Source organism: Passer domesticus, chromosome Z, assembly GCF_036417665.1.
Source record: "Passer domesticus isolate bPasDom1 chromosome Z, bPasDom1.hap1, whole genome shotgun sequence".
Classification (NCBI taxonomy): Eukaryota; Metazoa; Chordata; class Aves; order Passeriformes; family Passeridae; genus Passer; species Passer domesticus.
Genome location: NC_087512.1, coordinates 29,588,949 through 29,608,953, shown reverse-complemented (window position 1 = coordinate 29,608,953; position 20,005 = coordinate 29,588,949). Strand labels below are relative to the sequence as shown.

General features: G+C 35.5%; 1 protein-coding gene across 9 annotated transcripts in view; it reads right to left on the bottom strand.

Annotated features, from left to right (window-relative positions):
• Window positions 1-20,005, bottom strand: part of KDM4C (lysine demethylase 4C) — a 240,174-nt gene that overhangs the window by 185,414 nt on the left and 34,755 nt on the right. For 7 of the 9 annotated variants that reach the window (XR_010352060.1, XM_064402759.1, XM_064402758.1 and 4 more), the window contains 3 exons: window positions 16,875-16,924; window positions 8,405-8,508; window positions 3,883-4,020 (listed from right to left, as the gene is read on the bottom strand). Coding sequence is in view for 7 of the 9 variants with exons in the window: in XM_064402759.1 (XP_064258829.1) it covers window positions 3,883-4,020; window positions 8,405-8,508; window positions 16,875-16,924 (292 nt within the window). In the remaining 2 variants the exon portion in view is untranslated. Of the gene's footprint in view, window positions 1-3,882; window positions 4,021-8,404; window positions 8,509-16,874; window positions 16,925-19,089; window positions 19,119-20,005 lie in introns of those variants that run through there. The other 2 variants (XM_064402757.1, XR_010352061.1) reach the window with 2 other exon arrangements.

Genomic DNA, 20,005 nt, shown 5'->3' with positions numbered 1-20,005 from the left:
CCAAACAGTAGACCACTTTTTAAAAATATAAGAAATATGAAACCAGTATACTGAGAGGGAGATACCTGCAGGGAGCAACAGTTCAGCTTTGCTACATCTGAAGATGCAGTATGCTATTGCTGAAGTTCAGCTGAATTAATTTGAGAGCTGCCATGACATTCAAATCTTGTAAAACCCAAGTCAGTTCTACCTGCCACATTCAACTCTTTGTGCAGACATGATTCTCTCAACTTTGTTTCATTGTACTATTCCTAGAAATTTAAAGTTACCAAATGCATAGGTTGTTAAATGTGTTTTAGAGTTCAAAATTAACTTTATAGTTGCAACCTTACCTGTTGACTATTAAAAACACAACTTTCCTACTAAAGGTAGACACCACTCTGAACATTAGATGTGTTTAGGGATTTTTCAATACTTTTTGAGAACTTTTTCATGAAGGTGTTTCTCAGTCTCCAGTATCTAAATAAGAGTTCACACTCTTTACTAAGCTGTTAAACCAGCACAGCTGATTTTGCCCTTAACTCCATATAATTGTATTAACTAATATATTAAGGAGGTTTCTATTGGAAAGGTTTTTCCCAATTATGAACAAGTCAATAAAGAAAATGCCTCTGAGTGAAACTTTTTCTGAGTCATACCAACCAAGGCTTATATAAGCCTTATCATTAAAATTAGAAAATATTGAAAAACAGTAAAAACTTCTGAATTAATTTCTCACTTTTTTTTTTTCCCTGCATTTGCTTCATTACTTGTACATCCATCAGTGGATGGCTACAAGCTTTCAGAATGTACAAGGGAGGAAGAAAAGGCAATGCAATGACTCTCTGCATTAGGGAGTATTTTGATGGCATAGAGCTCAAGGTGATGATAGGGTTGTACAGCTATGGGTAAGATTCAGGGGGCTAACAACACAAACATCATGGTGGAAGTTTACTGTAGACACAACCAAGATGAAGAGGTGGACAAAATATTCTGTGAGCAGCTGGGAGAAGTAATCTCATGACCATTGGACCTTGTTCTTATAAGAGGCTTTAACTTGCTAGATGTCTACTGGGAAGTCAAAACAGCAGAAAGAAGGCACTCTATGAAGTTCCTGGAATGCATCGAAAGTAACTTGCTGACACAACTGGTAAGAGCCTACCAGGAATGAGGTCCTGCTACACCTGCAGTTTACAAACAGAGAAAGGCTGGTGGAAGATGTGGTGGAAGGAGATTGTCTTGGGCACAATAATAAGAGTTTTTAATTCTTGGTAAAGTAAGGAAGGGGGTCAACAGAACCTCCACCTTGGACATTTAAAGGGCCAACTCTGGCCTGTTCAGGACGCTGGTTTGGAGATTCTCCTTCACAGTCCTGAAGGCTCAGGAGCATCCCTACAGGTTGAAAGACAAGATGGTGGGCAAGAAGATGGCCTGGCTGAAAAGGGAGCAGGGAGCTTTCACAGGAACTCAGTGAAAAGGAAAAGAGTTTATGATCTTTGGAAAAGGTGGCAGGCACCTCTTGAAGTAAGAATGTAATAAGGTCATGTAGAGAGAAAACTAGAAAAGACAAAGTTCATCTACAACCAGCCACTGCTGTGAAAGACAATATAAAGTGTTTTTATAAATACATCAACAACAAGAGGAGGGCCAAGGAAAATCTCCACACTATATTGGAGGCAGGGGAGAACACTGTCACCCAGGCTAAAGAAAAGACTGAGGTACTTAATGCCTTCTTTGCCTCAGTCAGAAAGTTTCCCCACAGCAACTAGCCCCTGAGCTGGTAGACAGGGACAAGGGAGAACAGGAGAACAGGGATTACATTTCTCCTGTAATCCAGGAGAAACTAGTTAGTTAGTCTGGATTCACCCACAGGAGGGTGAGGGAGCTGGTGGGAAGAGCTCACTAAGCTGCTCTCCATCATTTTTCACCAGTTCTGGTTAACTGGGGAGGTCCCAGAAGCCCAGAGGTTTGCCAGTATCATGTCCATCAAAAAGAAGCATCAGGGAACTACAGGCCTGTCAGCCTCAGTGCCATGAACTGTTACTGGACAGATTATCTTAATTATGATCACACAGCACATACATGACAACCAAGAGATCGGGCCCAGCCAGGAGGGGTTTGTAGAAGACAGGTCCTACTGTACCAATAGGATCTCCTTTAATGAGCATCCATGGACTGGGCACAGGAAAAGCTGTTGATGTTGTCTGCCAGGACTTCAGCAAAACCTTTGATATTACCTCTCACAACTTTCTTCTGGAGAAACTAGCAGCTCATGGCTTGGACAGACACACTGTTCACTGTGCAAAAAATCATTTGTATGGCTGGTACAGAGTGGTGGTGGATGGAATTACATCCAGATGATTGCCATTAGTGCACAGTACTGGGGCCAGTTCTGTTTTAATAGCTTTATCAATTATCTACACAAGGAGATTGTGTGTACACACCCTCAGTCAGCTTGGAGGTGATACCAAACTGGGTGGGAGTGCTGATCTGCTGGAGGGCAGGAAGGCTCTGCAGAGGGATCTGGACAGGCTGGATCCATGGGTCAAGGCCAGTGGTGTGAGGTTCAACAAGGCCAGTGCTGGCTCCTGCCCTGGGGTCACAGCAACCCCAGGCAGTGGCACAGGCTGGGGCAGAGTGGCTGCAAAGCTGCCACAGGAAAAGGAGCTGGGGGTGCTGCTGACAGCAGCTGAACATGAGCCAGCAGGGCCCAGGTGGCCAAGAAGGCCAATGGCATCCTGGCCTGGACCAGCAATGGTGTGGCCAGCAGGAGCAGGGCAGGGATTGTTCCCATGAGGCCACATTTCAAATCCTGTGTTCTGTTCTGGGCCCTTCACTACAGGAAAGATATTGAAGCACTGGAGTGAGACCAGAGAAGGGCAATGAAGTTAGTGAAGGCTTTCAAGTACAAGTCCTGTGGAGCAGTTGAGAGTGCTGAGGGTGTTTTAGTCTGGAGAAAAGGAGACTCAAAGGGGGCCTTATCACTCCCCACAACTCCCTGAAAGGAGGTTGTAGTGAGGTGGGGGTTAGTTTCTTCTCCCACTCAGGGTTAGTTTCTTCTCCCATTCAACAAATGACAGGATGAGAAAATACAAGCTCACGCCACACCAGGGGGGCTTCAGCTGGACATCAAGAAGAATTTTTCACTGAAAAGGTGGTCAGGCATTGGAAAGACAGCCCAGGGAACCAGTAGAGTCACCATCCTTTGATGCATTCAAGAAATAACTGGATGTGCCATTTAGTGTTATGTTTACTTGATACATTGGTCTTGTGTCAAAGTTTGGACAGAGTAATCTTGGAATTTTTTGCTAATATTACAGATGCTGTGATTCTATGCTGTACACAAAAAAAGGGAAGACGTACACCACAGAAAAAGATTTCAATCTAAAATATCTTCAGTTATACACACCTCAATTGCTTTATTATCTTGTGCTACAAGTTTTCTCATCAGATTTACGATGAGACAAATTGAATTTGTTTCTTTAAACTTTATTTGAAGCTTCACTATTTATGTTTCTATCCAGGTATCAAAAGTTCCTAGTTAAACTAAAGTGCTTCCACAAACAGTAAACTTTAAAGAAGATTTAAGATCAGCAGTCTGTTGTCTTCACAAATACTAACCTCAATGCATGTAGCTTCAGCTTAAAAACATCCACAAACAGAACTGGTTTTGAAAAATAATAAATACATTAAGCTGAAAACAAAACTGAGTACTGAGAGGAATATATATTGCTGGAAGTATAATACTCATTATCAAAATAACAACTATAAATTAAATTTGAATGGCAGCTTGATGTATTATCTGATCTAACAGTTATCCCTTTCTCACCACCTTCCTGAGATTCTCACAAAGAAACAACCACAGGAAATATTTTCTTACACATGAATTTTCTGCTTACTCACCAATTTTGCTGCTTTTCCATAATCAATCCATCGAACAGTGGCAAAGTTTGTTGACTCTGCACAATTAAATCCATGGTTAAACCCTGCATGGTATCCATATGGGAAAGTGATCATAAATTCTCCTGCCTCTTGGGTAACCTGTAACAATAAAATAAAATTTTTATAAAAGGCCAAAATAAATAAAGTTTAAAAAAAAAAAACCCTCAAAGTGAACCACATTACAAAGCATTTCTAGTCCTATAGCAATGAAAACAACATACCCCTTTATAACTAACTAAAACAAAGAATTTTTTTTACCTTGCAGAGAAATGAGATTTAATTTAAACAGAAACAGTATATTTGAGACAATGCTCTTTATTCTAAAATACGTAACTAGGTGCAATACTTAAATTCAGAAAGAACTCAAAGTTAATCTTGGAGGAGAGGTTGTCTGGTAATAAAACCTGGAAGTAACTAGAAAAGACACTATGAAAAATATATCATTCTCACTGGCTCAGAGGAAGCAAAGCAAATGCCATGCATAAATGTTGTGCAGAATGTCTCAAGACAAAGCTATTAAAACAAAGTTTTAAGCTGCCACTGTCCTTCCCCTCTTTCTCTTTAGGCAAAATTTAGAGAGCAGAAGCACTCTGGCACTACCGGTAACAAGAATTCCAAACAACTAAAGGACAAGTGGGATAGAAGGAGATTCTAAAAGACGAAAAGCTGGACCACAGCTGAATTTTGACATTGTTTTAGAGATTGAGCAAGGCTAATTTCAAAGAACCAAAACCAAAAGAAAATGTGCAAAGACCACTGGATCGACAAGATAGTACAGAAAGCACAAAACAAAAGAAAAAGCCAACCTAAAGCTAACTGCACAGTAATTATATTTTGTATATACAAAAATAACCCAAATCCCAACTAGTTTTACAAGACATATCAGACTTGAAAAGCTTTTAGAGTAAACTACAAAAAAAAAGTGTGGTAACATAAACAAATCACTAGTCAGGTTATTCTCTTTCAAGAGAGAAATCTCATCTTCCTACGCTAGGATGGACTGCTGCTCTCCTATACAGAGAAAAGAGGAGACAGCACTTCTTGTCAGTCACTAATATTCTCTCCACACAGTGACAGCTTTAATCTCTTGAAGTCAGACCACCAGAGACTTTATCAAGGACAGGCTAGTCAAAGACTCGAAACAGCACACTGTCTTCTGAATTATCTGATAAAAGTTAATTAATAAAGTAGATTATACAGAAGTAAATAGTTAAAAGAGATTCTCCATGCTCTGTTTGATATACATTTTACATGAAAAACACATCAGACAACAGACCCACTAAAAAGCAAACAGATCTATTTAAATGAACCAAATAATCTGAGCAGTGACTGATGACTATTCAACATATGCACTTATTTATTACAGGAAAATAAGGAGACTTATCAAAGTCTAAATAGACTGTTTTGAATGTGTGGCCATACTTTGTATAAGCAATACAGTAAGAAAAACTGTAATGACAAATATGACTCTTTTTAGGGGCATACCTTTATGACTTAAAATCACAAAAAGGAAGGGTTAAATTTTAAACAGCCACCAAAATTAAAACTTACAACTTCAAACATTTTTCTTTTTAATGTCATGTCCTAAACTTCAGCTGTCTACTGGTATAGGTGTCTTCCATTCAATTTCTGCTTTTACAATCTCCTTCCAAATTGTTATTTTATCATTTTATAAATTCTTTTTGTGCTTTTTTGCCCAGTGCAAGAACACACAGGGTTAGCACTTCAAAGAGGTCTATCTCTGATTGTATTAAGGGATGAAGGAAAGACAGGAAAACAAGAAAAATAGCCAACAAGGCTAGAGAAAAAAACTGGATCTTACATTTTGCATGGTTAAATATTTTGTGGATTCATATTTAGTATATACATGCACAAATGCACATATCCTTGCATATATTGTAACTGTTACTGTAGCACTTCAACAATTGCTGTGGGAATGTTTAAGAAAGATTATTCTCAATGCTAACGATTCCAAAATTTATCTCAATACACCCTCCCACTGCTGACAGTTTAGCAGGTGTTCTATTACAACAAGCAGCAGTTCAGCTGCCACCTGGTAAGCGTAGGCTGACTTATCAGCATTCAGCACATTTCCACTCCTATCACTTTGAGCCATGAGAGATCACAGACTGGTTCTCTATATTCACTTTCTCGCTGAATCCCATTAATTACAATTACACTTGGGTACAGTCTGCTTCCTCCGAAGACTTGGTGATAGAACCAAACTTAAATATTTAACTGTTTGTAGCACTTTTTTTTCTTCCTCCCCCCCCCCCTTTTAGAGGATTACTATTCTCTACATTGAATAAACAAGACACCAAAATACAAAGATCAACTGCTTTCCCCACCTCAAATGTGTCATACCGAAAAAAAGTATGCTGACATTCTGCAATATGCTACTTTAAACACCAACCACTGAAAATTATACTGTTCAGAGTAATGTTCTGTAAATCCAAAACTATAAACATGGTTATAAAACCATCCAGCTTGGAAAGTTTCACCTGACATTTCATGATAAAGCACAAGGCTATGAAGGGAATCAGTATATTTACCTATATATTATATTACAAAAACTGAATGCAGCAGCTACATTTCCATATGATAATAAATCATTCAGAAAACAAACTACTTATTTTATGAGTAATTTATTAAAAAAAGCTAGATTTCCAAGGCAGGCAGTATCATTCTCAATGCCTACATTTCTTCAATTTTACACATAGGTTGACTTAAGCATGAAATGATGTTCCAAAAAGGCATAAAAGACATCTGTGTCTTTATCCCATCTGTGTTGCCAATAGGATTGATAACACAGAGGTGTTCCAGTTCTTGCTGGGCATGTCTTACACAGTCTTTTCTGCTCCCCACATCACTCCACCAGTGAGGAAGATGGGGGTGCACAAGAAGGATGGGAGGCGACACAGCCAAGACAGCTGAGACCATGGTATCCTGCTCAGTACATAAAGCTGTGAGAAAAAGAAGGCAGGGCAATTGTTTGGAGTGGTGACATTTGTCCTGCCAAGTTACCATTATACGTGACAGGGCTCTGCTTTCCTGGGAATGGCTGAACACCTGCCTGCCCATGGGAAGCACTGAATTAACTCCTCATTTTGCTTGGCTTGTGTGCACAGCTTTCCCTTTCCCTATTAGACTGTCTCTGTCTCAGTCTCAAGCTACGAGTTTTCTACCTCTTATCCTTCCAGTTCTCACCCCATCCTGCCAAGGATCAAGCCCCTGTCTGGCATCTAGCTTCCAGCTGGGCAAAAATAGACATAAAATATTTTTTTTTCTCTTTTTTTTCCTTTTTTTTTTAATACTGTTAGAAAAACATCAACTAAACCAGAGAGGAAGCACTGCATTATCCTATATTTTAGGCCAGGGAACAAGTTAAGCAAAGTTTGTGTACACACACCCACATCATATCAATAAATAAATAGTACATAACCAAAAACAGAAAACACAATAATAAGCAAGGTGTGTGGCAACGATAGTTTACACGACCATATTGCAGTGGGAATAAACTGAGAAAAAGTGTATATTGTCTGGTTCTTGTGAACAACTTAAAAAAATCTGAACAATGGGAAACCAGGAATCATAGCCCTTTAGTGGTCAAAAGCCTTTTGAAAACTTAGTATTAAAATAAAGAGATATTCAGGCAGTGGACCTTCTGAATCAAGTTCTAGTCTTCTAAGCAGGTTTACAGAACTCGAGAATTTAAAACTTTAGAATTTACAGTATGTATAAAATGAGTACACTTAAAAATAAAAGCAATGCGTTGAAAATATTTTATTAAGCTGGCACCTACATGAAGTTCAAAGTGAAAAACAATAAATACAGAAAATCTTACAGAAAGCAGAAGAAACTGAATACTTCAGATGTTTTTAAAAGCAGCTATGTACTAAATACATCCATACAGACAGATATTCTCAATTTCTGCTTGTATAATGTTCTTATCAAACATTTATTCTGCCACTATCTAACAGTCAAAAATAATCATTCATTCCTTTTCCATTATGTTACAGCTTCTAAAATATTTTTTAAATTAAGTATCAGTCCTTTAGGCTTTATTCCACCTTAAACCTTTCAGACCCTTAAAATGATAAAGTTACATTTAACTGCCTTAGAAAAGCAACATACAGACAAAGAAATTAAATACTCGTGTTAAAATATTAGGTATACAACTCAACAGAGTGAGTTAAGAAGTGTTTCAGTCAACAGAAAATTACATCCAAGCTACCATGGAAATAAATTAAAAATAAGAAATTTTGGTAATATCTTAGGAAAAAAGTCACAGAAATGCTGTAATGGCTACAAGTGTTTAATGCTAGAAAGCTCCCTGATAAAACTACTAGAAGTTTTAACTCGTTTTCATGCAGCCACTTCCTAAAAAATATTAGAAATTGCCTCACCTTTACTATAACGTTTATACTACACATGATCTAACTCAATTCATGAAAGTAGAGTTTAAAAAGAAACATTAATGTACCTTGTCAAAAGGAATTCCATACTTTTTCAATATTGAGGGAGAAATCAGAGTCATCTTGTGGCGAAGAAAAGCATCACATCCTTGAGAGCTGCTCGGAAAGAACCCTAATAAGGCAAGAAAAGCAAAGCTGTACATCTTTTCATTAAATCAAATAGGAAATCTTGGTAATATTTTTCAATATTTAATAGTGTTTAAACTTGCTTCAGAATTTTTTATCATGTCATTCCTAGGTTTTGAGAGATTTCACAAAAATCAAATGCACCCCCAAGTTTTTCCACTGCTTTCCGGGGAGAAGGGCTACAGGGTCTTCCTTGTTTGTTAAGAAGTGAAATAATTTAGAATAAATGTGGACCTGTACATTTAGGCATACTTTCTTACCCTTCAGAGAAATACATTGTTCCCAGAAGCCTTTTTTATGTTAATGCTCATTCTGCACACATGAAAATCAATTGCTGTAAACAAGTTTAGAAGAATTCCATAAAGACTAGGTTTACCTTACACTTACAAACTATCCCTGCTGTAAACAAATACAACTTGGTAACTTTGTACAATCTGTTGTATTCCTCTCACATAAATGGTAGTTCATCATTCCCAGAGCACTTTAATTCTTAGAAAAACATGCTTATTCAATTATTAAAAAAAAAAATTCAATCAACCATCTGAATTTTTTAATGTCTTGAGAAAACAAAATGAACAATAATTTTCCATAATATGTCGCTTTCTCTCTAATGTTAGATTTAATTTCTTCACTCTGGTGAGTCTTATATATTATGTCCACTAATCACCCTAAAACTTCAGAACAATCTAAAAGTTATCCTATTATAATTGTTATATTCTTTGTACATGCAATCTAACACACTCACCAGTACTGGAAGAACAATATTTTTCTGATTTCTCAGAAATGAGGTTAAGCAGCACTTAAACAGCAAAGGTATAATGTAGATTTGTGCTGGTCAATGTGCAAAGAAGCTGCCCTGATCAAATTTTATTAAAATTCATCACTTTTCATTTTTCTCTACCAACAACAAGCACGGAATTCTTTACTCTTTCTTTGAATGGCAAATAATGTTTTAAGTTTCAAAAAGTACTATTTGATAGGTACAGTTATACATATACGGCTTCACTGACCAAAAGACAGTTAAAAGAAACTAGTCAACAATTAGTGGACTCTGCCAAAAAAAATTCAACTTTTTGTTCACAATTAATGCCTATAACATAAATGATAGCAATCAAAAGCTAGAATCTACAGATTCTGAGTCAAGAAACCTCAGCCCTGAGCAGTCTAATAACAGAAATACACAGGAACTTACTGTGAAAAACGTGATTGCAAATGAGAGTTGAGACTTGCAGGAAGAGCTAGTATGAAAAGTAGCTAAAAGCTTAATTGCTAAAAGCAGAGCGACTTTAACTGAATTTTCCTTGAGAAAACAAATTTAGTACCAAATTATGTTACTGCAATATGCCTAATTAGCTCAACACAAGATGATAAAAAGCAAACGATGGGCAGACATCCAAAACTTAGGTTGTACTACCCCAGCTCCAAGAGATAGCTGTGACAAGTCCAACCAGAAGGCAGGCTTGTTGCTGAATTCCAAGAAAGTCACAAATAACACAGAGCAGCACAACACAACCTGCTCAAAATCCACTAGCAGAAATTTACAGGAGAACATTTGCTGTGGTTACAGAGCCCTCACAGTGAAATCAAAGTACAGCCTACACATTCTGTACTATTTTAAAATATCTTTTGACTTGTCAAAGTCTACACTTGTGCACACAAAATTTTCAGCATCATTCATCTCATTTGCTCAAAGGAACTCCCCTTCAATAAACAAGGAAAGAAAGGAAGGTAGTATTTCCTCATTACAAGTCTCTCTTCATCAGAAGATCTTTGTCTGCCAGGCTAAATGTAAGCTCCACAAGCTTTTCTTCCAGAAAATAAAATCCCTGTGGGAGAACTGGCTAATAGATGCAAAACATACTGAATAGAGGATTTGGCATTAGAAATATTGTAAGACTCTCACAAAAACATTAAATGCAGAATGATTCAAGATATGCCCACAACATTAAGAATCATTCTGAAATACCAAGCTGATGTTAAAACTACCAATTAAAAGAATTACCATGTAATCCTGTATATTTACTGAAATCCCACATCCAAAAGAAAAAATAGTGAAACCTATCTAGAATGTAAATACTTTTCAAATTCTGTAGCACATTCATGCTTTTAAGGGACACATGAAATTTTAATTTAACCACTAACACTAATCAATTAAATCAGTTCTACAAGGTATTTTGTAGGAATTCATGTGCAACTCCAGTTTCTTGTGTGGTCTCTTGAGACATGGTAGACCTATACCTATTCATTCCTTGGAAATTATTACAAAGAAACAAAATAAGAATTCAAAACAATTGCTTCATAAAAACCAATGAGAAATAATCAGAGCACAGGGTAAAAGTGAATAAGGTTGCTCACTGATTTATGTCTATGAGAAAAAGACCATCAAATTGAAAATTCTCCAATCCATCCTTTACAGAAACATTGACATTTTTAACAACTAGAGTGGAACTGGAACAGTCTATGTGGTAAGTATGTGGTTCAATACCTGCGGGCCACATGTTTGGTTATGAACAACTACAGGGAAAGGACGTTTATCCAAACTCAAGGTTCCTCTCAGCTTTTAAAAACCCTTAGTTAGCCGAAGCAGAAACAACAAAGAGTATGTGAAAGCACAGGCTTCAGACTGTGTCAACAAAAAAAAAACATGCCTTTGAAAGATTCTGTATACATACTCTTAACAGATAATATAGCCCAAAATGTACAATCTTACCTATGTTATTTGCACAAACAAAATTAAACTACTTTAGTAACAGCAACATCACTGGACTGGGGAAGACACATCCTTTGTCAATGCTATTCCACCTCAGCATGATATTTTCACAGAATTTATAATCCAAATACATGCTAGAGAGAAGTCAAAGCCTTCTAGTTTTTGGGCAAAGGCAGAAGCAGTAAGCACTCAGCAGATTCCTAGCCATGGAGGGACACAGAACATATTTTAAAAAGTAAGTTCAAATTTCTAAATTATTGAGGGACAGTTAGTGTTATTACCTGGCAGTCTCATTTTTCCTTTCCACCATAAAAGTGTCTTTCCAACATAACACATGCAGCTCATATCAGATGACCACATCAATATCATACCTAACACTCAGGCAAACTGAAGTTTGGGCTCCATTCCCTGGTTGATTAGCGTTTTCAAGATATTTGGAATGTTACTCTCTGCTTCTAAGAATATGCCCATAAGGTTTTCAATTACATTGTCCAGCTAAAATCATATATGCATTTATATATTACGATATTATTTCTAAAAGTATAATTCTACAACTCCTTTGGACTGAACAGGTTGGTTTGCTATATTTTACCTTGAATGATCAACAAAATCATAATTTGGTCACTAATAGTCATTATTTAATGACATCCATATAAAATTATATTCTTAGGGAACTTTCAAATCAAATCCTGACCAGTGCAATGAATGAAGCCAGACATCCTATAATTTTCAACAATTCCTTAAATAAGACTTCACCTCAAATTTAAAGGTGCTGCATTCCTCTTTAATGTTATTTTTTAAAATGTATAATCATAAAACTCACAACATAAGGAAAAAACTACCCTAAATTGCAAATATATTTAATGTTAATGAAAGTAAATATAAACCAAATTAACATAACTAAGCTCAAGGTTATGATTATGTATTATTTACACAGACCTTCATTTAAAGGACTTACACAAAATATTAATCATAATTTGCAGATCAGTACTACTGAAACAATGGCAGAGATTACAGAATTACTAATTTTTCTAGTAATTCTCTTTTTAGATTTTACTTTGGTAGGTATAAATACAAACTTTATATAATTAAATTATTTTGCCATGATCTGAACTAATTCAATTTAACTGTCTGTGTTGAACGTGAAAGAAATTAGGAGGGTAAGTCTGCATGACAACAACCACCACACAGGAACAATGGCAATTTGTAAGCTATACAAAACAGAATACAAAAGCCACAAAGAGGCTTTCAAATGGTATGAAATACAATTGTAGGTGTGCCCAGATTAACACGTTCAAGCCTTAAGTTTATTATCTCTTAAATAAGACTTTTCTAACTTGGCTACTTATTTTTGTGAGAAAAAGTTCAATTCTTCAACTGCTAAAGTTTCCACATTCAAGATCATTAGAAGTTATGCAAGTTCTACTTCAAGTCTTATTTCAACAATTATTTTCATTTGCTTTCATACATAACAGGTAACGACTTCTGCATTGTTGCCAGGATTTTTAGTGAAAAAGCCTCTGCTAGGATTTTTCCTGTCCTGAGGAGCTGAGGGCCTCAGGAAAGAAATGTAAACAATAACTATCTGCTGCTGTGGAGTGCCACAGGTGAATCTTCCATTGGTTCATGTGGATTGTTTTCAATCAGTGACCAATCACAGCCACCGGTGCCAAGGCTGTGAGCAGTCACAGGATTTTTGTTATTCATTCTATTCTATTCTTGTCTTTGTAGCCTTCTGATCTCTTTCTCTCTGTTCTTTTTAGTATAGTTATAATGTAGTATTTTAGTATAATATATATCATAATAAATCAGCCTTCTGATCAACATGGAGTCAAGCCTCGTGTCCTCGTCCAAGGGGTCCAAGTTTAAGCAACACTGCATAAATGAAATAATTAATACCATACACCATAAAAAGCTTTGTACAACAACCATACATACTTATACTAAACTTTAGTTTTGTCTTTAACATAATTGAACATCACAGATTCATGTCCTCTCCTTTCTAAAACAGCTTCTGCACTCAAACAATCTACTAAAAGATCTCCAATATCCTTCAATCCAGCATTTCTCATTTGCCACACCGCCTCTATTCTCTTTATTTTCTAAGCCATTTTGTGAAACAAAAAATCATTTAAGAATACCATGGTATTACAGATTAACATAACAACACGTATAAGAATTGCAGTTAACAGCTCACTTGAGATTTTTATTACATTTATGTCTACATAAAATTGAAAAAAAATCTACACAAATGAGAAAGCAGCTGAAGGGCAAAATCAAACTGTTGTCTTTATTAGATGCAAGTCTAACATCTTTCAGGCAAAGCATTTGTAGGCACCACAGTCAATCAAGATTTCAGTGGAAAGCAAAAATGAAAGCATTCATGCACAAAAGGCATGTGTTGTAATTGTGATGTGCAGACAAGATAATGGAAAATATTCTAACCTTCCCTTAATTTTATGTATCAACTCCTGCCTTGACTTACACAATCTGTCATTTCTAATGTATTATTTTATTATTTTAATTATTTAGGAGCATTCAATTAATTCAGCAGGCATCTGGTCATCAGAACTAACCTTTCTGAATAAACTACTTTTCATTTCCTTCAAATGTTGCACTCATGCAAAAATATTTTCGCTACACGTGGTATTAAATACAAAGGTCTCATATACACTATGTTTTATTAATATTTTCTTTTAAGTGACTTGCAGCCATGCAGTTTATTTTGTACTTTCATCTTTGTAAGATACCTTATGTGAAACACACTGTATTTTAGAAGGCACCAGTAGCAAAGTAGAAGATCACAGCACAGAAACAATAAGAAATAGTAATTTTCAGTTTAAAAAAATCCATTGTTTTTATTGTTCATCATTGTAGTATTATCATCTACATTCCATTCTCAGCTATTAGCTGGACCAAAAATATCATGGAAACAATCTACTCACAGAAAAACATCCCAGACTACATTAAAATGAAATACTGAAAACTTAGTGTCACAGACAACATTCTTCAACATTACCTAACTCACCAATCTTACACTGCTGCTACAGTAATCATCACCTTATGAGTACCTAATTTTCCTACAGAAATCCAATTTCATTCAGTAAATGCAATGAAATAAACGCTGTTTGAAATTTTATCATCTCTTTTCAGTATCCGATTCTATGATTGGTTATTTGCTATTCAAATAACCAAATCACAGAATCAGATACTGAACAAATAACAGTACTGAAATAAAAATAATTAAGTTATGATCATAAGCATGACTCATCAAGGAAGTTTTCCATTCACTCCACAGTTCTTTGTAACTTACACTAACAAAATTAAGAGCAGTTTAATTCTCACTCCTGTGCAGATGCATCCAATTCTGACTAGCACCCACACATCAAGACACTCTTCCCCCAGTAAAACCTCTCACTTTCTGAAAAAGAGTGGCCTTGGAGATTTCCATTTCTCTGACACTTAATTATGGTATTAGGCCACCATCAGCAGTAAGAGGACTGTGCACCTTCAGACCAGCTTCTTTTTTCATGTATCTCCAAAAGTTACCTACTTCCTGAATTTGTATAGGTTATTCCAATATCTACAGAAATCAAGGTATTTCAAGGAAAGAAGGAGCTTTGTTTTTGTCTACAACAGGTAACACTGTGCCTCAGTACCATTTAATTTTTAGAAATGAGTGAACAAGTGTTGTGTCAACTGCCCATCCTTTTCCCTCACTCTGAAAATAAAGAAAAATTTGATGCATACTCACTATCGCACATTTAAACTTGAATGGTTTTAGAACACTGCACACCCATCATCAAGCAATATGAAATCTACAGGAAATGCCAAAGCAGCCAAAAAATATTACGTGCAAAGTCTATCTACCCAAAGATTTTACTCGCATCAAGTGTCAGAACTGTGTATGGAGAAGCGTTTACATACAGCATAAAAAGTTGGCTTCCTCTGACTAGTAGCAAATAGTTGCTGTTCCAAAATTCCGAAAGCCAGGGCAGTTCCTCTAACGTATTTCTGTGCCACTGTGCTCCAGGATTCCATGAAAATTTTAGAATCTACCAAGGTGAGTAAGGAATGTACACTGTTAAATAAACCTTAGGCTAACTTTGAACCTGACAAGATACTTCATTTGGAGTCTCTACATATACTGGAAGACTCAATGAACAATAACTTTTTGGTCACCTTGCCCATGCCAGTCATCACAAGCCTTTACCATATTCCCTTCCCTTTATTCACACTTCCCCTCATTGAAAAGTTAGTTTACTATCAATTACTAAAAGAAAAAGGCAATTTTTTCAACAGTCTTAGTGTCCCTCTCTGAAAATTTTGCAATTCTCTACTTCTTTTACTCTTTTATCATTTCTTGTAAAACTAAATTATTGAATCATCCTAAGCCAGTGCCTATTGCCCAGCTTACAGGTTCCAGTTAGTTTACCAGTGAAAAACAAACAGTATATGGAGTTCTATACTTTGCACTGGGAAAAGAAACTGGAAAGCAAAGAAAATGACTGACAACTTTTTCAAATGAAACCATGACAAAATTTAGGAATAGGAAATGTAATTATTCAGGTTGAAATCTGTTTTCCTGAGACATACTTTTAAGATGGGAAGTTCACAGGTCTTTACTTTCACATCTTTAACTGCAATAGTTCTGTAATAGCTCAGAAAAAGAATCATGCACCCTTACACTAAGGAAAAAAAATATATGAAAACTAAATGTACACAGATTTTCAGAATTTTGTCTTGAAACACAAGACCTAGTTATGAACTTTCAATAGCATTCCTTTCCTCTCATTCCATTTCATTAAGCACTCCATTCCATAATTCCTTTAATAGTTATTAGCACGCTATAAAACATGGGCGGCCAGGCCAAGAAACATCCCTAATGTCCATAATTTGCACTCTTAATTCAGAAACAAAAATAGAGGTGTAGTATTACTGAAAAAAACCCAAATTACTGAATGAGAATCTTTCTACAGACTAGTGGTTTTTATCCCTTAGTCCTCAACCTTACAACCATATCTCTGCTCCGTCTCCCAGACATTTCTGCCACGTCTAAATGGCAAAAGCCAGTACATGCTTCACCTAAAGTGGATCTATATTTCTGCTCAATAGTCAGCAAGCTGCTAACAAATAACTTAGTGTTTCTACACTTTGTCTGCTTACCCTTTCACAGAGGCAGTAACCAGGATTCTACCCTCTAACCAACTGTCAACTTTGATGAAACTTTTGGAGACTCATCTGTCTTCAATATTTCTATCTCTGTATCAAATTTGGGTAAAAGACTAAAAAAGTTGCTCATGAAAATAAGCTAGAACAAGAAAGAGCAAGGGCACAGAGGAGTCAAAAATACTAGCGATGAAAATCTAACGAACAATAAAATATTAAGCCTTATTTTCATAAGTTTCACCAAGTTATAAGTGGCAATACAAAATAAAGTTCTAAGAGAAGCAAACAAAACCAAAACAAAACAAAGAACCACTTCAATTCTTAAGAATTCCTCAGGGCAATCATAGTGTAGACACATAAAAGTCACACAACATTAAGTAATAAAACAGTAGGTGAGTCAAGAACAACGTTTCTCACTTTCCTCAAGGGTTGCCCTTCAAATGCCATACATACAAAAATACTGGAAATTCTACCTTGAGCTAGTCTTTCAAGCCGTTTCCCATGCTCTGGAGGAATAGCATACCTAAAATTCACATAAAGAAAAGGATGAAATGCTTAAAGATGTAATTACTACATAATGATTTAAAGTATTCATTCATGTATGATAAATATCTAACTATACAGAAGTCAAAAATATTCAAGACTTAAAAATTACACATAAAAATGTACTGACATCTAAGGAAAAAATACAGACATTGGGTTTTGGGGGGGCAGAGGTTTGAGAAAAACTTCACTTATTTCTAGTTTAAATATTATATTATGTAGTTCCAAAATGTTATATTCACTATTTAAGTCACATACATTGACAATATTTAAATATAATTACATCACCACAATTAAAAAATAAATAGTTTATTTTTCTAAATTAAATTTTAAAATGTAAAATAAGTCTAACTTACATAAGTTTAATTTCTTTGAATGCTTCACAAGACACAAGGGTTCAACAGAAAAATATGAGCATTAAAATCTCTATTTTTTCCTACAGCAAAAGCTGCTATAAAACTTGCCCTCGTAGAATCATTACAATAAGAGTTTTAAATCATTATAGAAATAGACTTTCTTCAATTTATGGAATTGTACGTATCTTAGAAACCCACTGTCCTAACAATAATCTTTTTTTTTTTTCAATTCCACACCCTGTCTACAACAATTCAGCAAAAAATACCAAAGAACATATTTTTAATGTTTACTGCAGCCAAAAAAGAGAAAACTACTGAAAAGTTGTTTCATTTCTGCTTCTCTTTGTTCTTAACATATTTACTGCACTTCATGAACTTACTGAATGTTTTAATTAGGATTTATTATTGACTTTACCTGCTTTAATATGTGATATAATAGCCTTTTGTTTCAGCTTAATGTTGCAATAACACTGGATTGAGCCTTCTCTATTAAAACAATGTTATTCAGAAAATAAGGAAATGTATATTCAGCTGTACTTTTTCAAACTAAGTAAACATGTAGCCTTTTACTACACTGTAAACACATTCATTCATCAGCCTTGAAAATTCACTCAGAAAAACAAGCAATAAGCATCCAACTACCGCAAGTTGTTATTTGCACACACACTAAAATTTTACAATTTTACTCTATTACAACTGAAATACCTACATAGAAGGAAGACCACTACATAAGTCAGTGCTCTGTAAGACAAACACATGTCCACTGAAAATCCATTAAACAGACTTTCAGTTTACTATGCTCAATGTTTGCAGTTTTAATCAGAATTTTGTTGTCTCACAAAAATGCACTTTGTTTCTCTCCATTTGTACTTCCAAAGTGTTGGTGACTGTTTTTCACTACATATTACACACAGACCAGTGAATCCATATCAATCTAAACTATGTTTGTCATCCTTCACACTCCATCAGAGAAAAATGCTTTGTATGCTTTATATACTGTACTGTACATCTTTAAATACACAACTCCAGAAAGCAAAACAGGAACAGATACTGTTTATGTCTAACAAAAAACCTCAAAACTAGATACTGTACTTTGCTTCGACTCTAATTGAACTGGTGCTCCTCCTAAAATGTTACTCCTACAAAAGTACATGTTATACAATTCAGTAATAATATGGACCCACGTGCTTCCATTTGTACATGTCAATGTTACAGATATCAATTAAGCTCTCCGTCAGTCTTCTGGAAAGACAGTGCATGACTTAAGGACTACAGCTATTTATTTAGGTAATCCAAAATTACAAAGAAATGCAATACATTAAATGCAAACCACTGTTTTTAATCACAGTCTTCACTTAAGTTGTTTGGTAACATCTGCTACTCAATCCTTTACTTCCCTCTGCTGAAATTGCTTGCTCCTCACAGCTAAGACAAGGACAAAAAAATGGAGACAGACGACCCTTTGTACTATGACACATTAGAAGGCCCAAAGTCACTCTCAAGAACTGTTCAGGCTTGATTCCTAACACCATCTATTAGAAAACTGAGCTTAGCACACGTGCACCTGACTTTCATGATGAAAGACATGAATCTTGCTGGATTCTTGATCTACTCTGCATTAAACAAAAAGCTCCCAAATTGAAATGACCTAGTCAGAGAAAAAAAATTTATTCACTCTTAATCTCAACAGCTAGCTTATGTGAGAATTTGAACAGTTAAAAGCTCTTAGAAAAATATCTTCATCTTGTGCTCATCTTTCTTTTAGCTACATTACCAAACAGCTACTAACATTTGACTTCTCATATAATAAGGTTAGATCCAGCCACCTCCAAAGCAGATGTAATGGTAACTCACTAAGAGGCCAAAAGAGCGTTTTCCTGGATAACAAGCAAATAGAAAAAAAAGTTAAGAAAAGACAAAAGGGGAAACGATGATACTAAGTAGATTTTAATTTTATTAGTTCACAAAGACATACTTGGTAAAGTATGAAGAGTCACTGTTCATTGATAGTCGTACTACAAGGACAGAAAAAATACAGTATATATATTTACCTATTATTGCTAACATCTTCTGAAATATGTCTTAGTTCAGCAGATCAAGAGTACTGGCAAAAAGATTAACTGCAAATATTAATAAACATTAAATTTACCTCATTAAGTTGTAATTAATTTATATATATACATTTTCAAGACTAATTCTTCTTCTCAGTTGCATCAAAAACAACAAATTGTTGCTCTACTGTGCAAAAACTGCTTAGCCAATCAAGATGATCAGACAAGCAGCCTCTTCTATCCAGTCAATCATTCTCATGTCAGTGACCAGAAACGGAATATGAAACAATTTGAGTTCCATTCTTCCAAAGTCAGGTGTATGCACACATAATAGTTAATAGCATCAATTTCAAGCAAATTTTGTGTGATGCTTAATACTTAATCAAACTATGCTTAATACTTAACCAAACTACTTCTCTAAATCCCATGTTATTTATAGACAAGGTAAAAACAGCTGATGATTTTTCCTGCAGATTGGTGTTTTTAAAATTCAAGAGCTGCAAACCCATAAAATGTTGTTATAAGTAAACATCATCAGTTTTTTTTCAAAATTAACTGCATTCATTGGTTTTATAATTGGCAACAGACAACTTGCAATATTCACAGTACATCAAAGTAATGCTATCTAACTCCAGGCACTGAGCTCAGAATCAC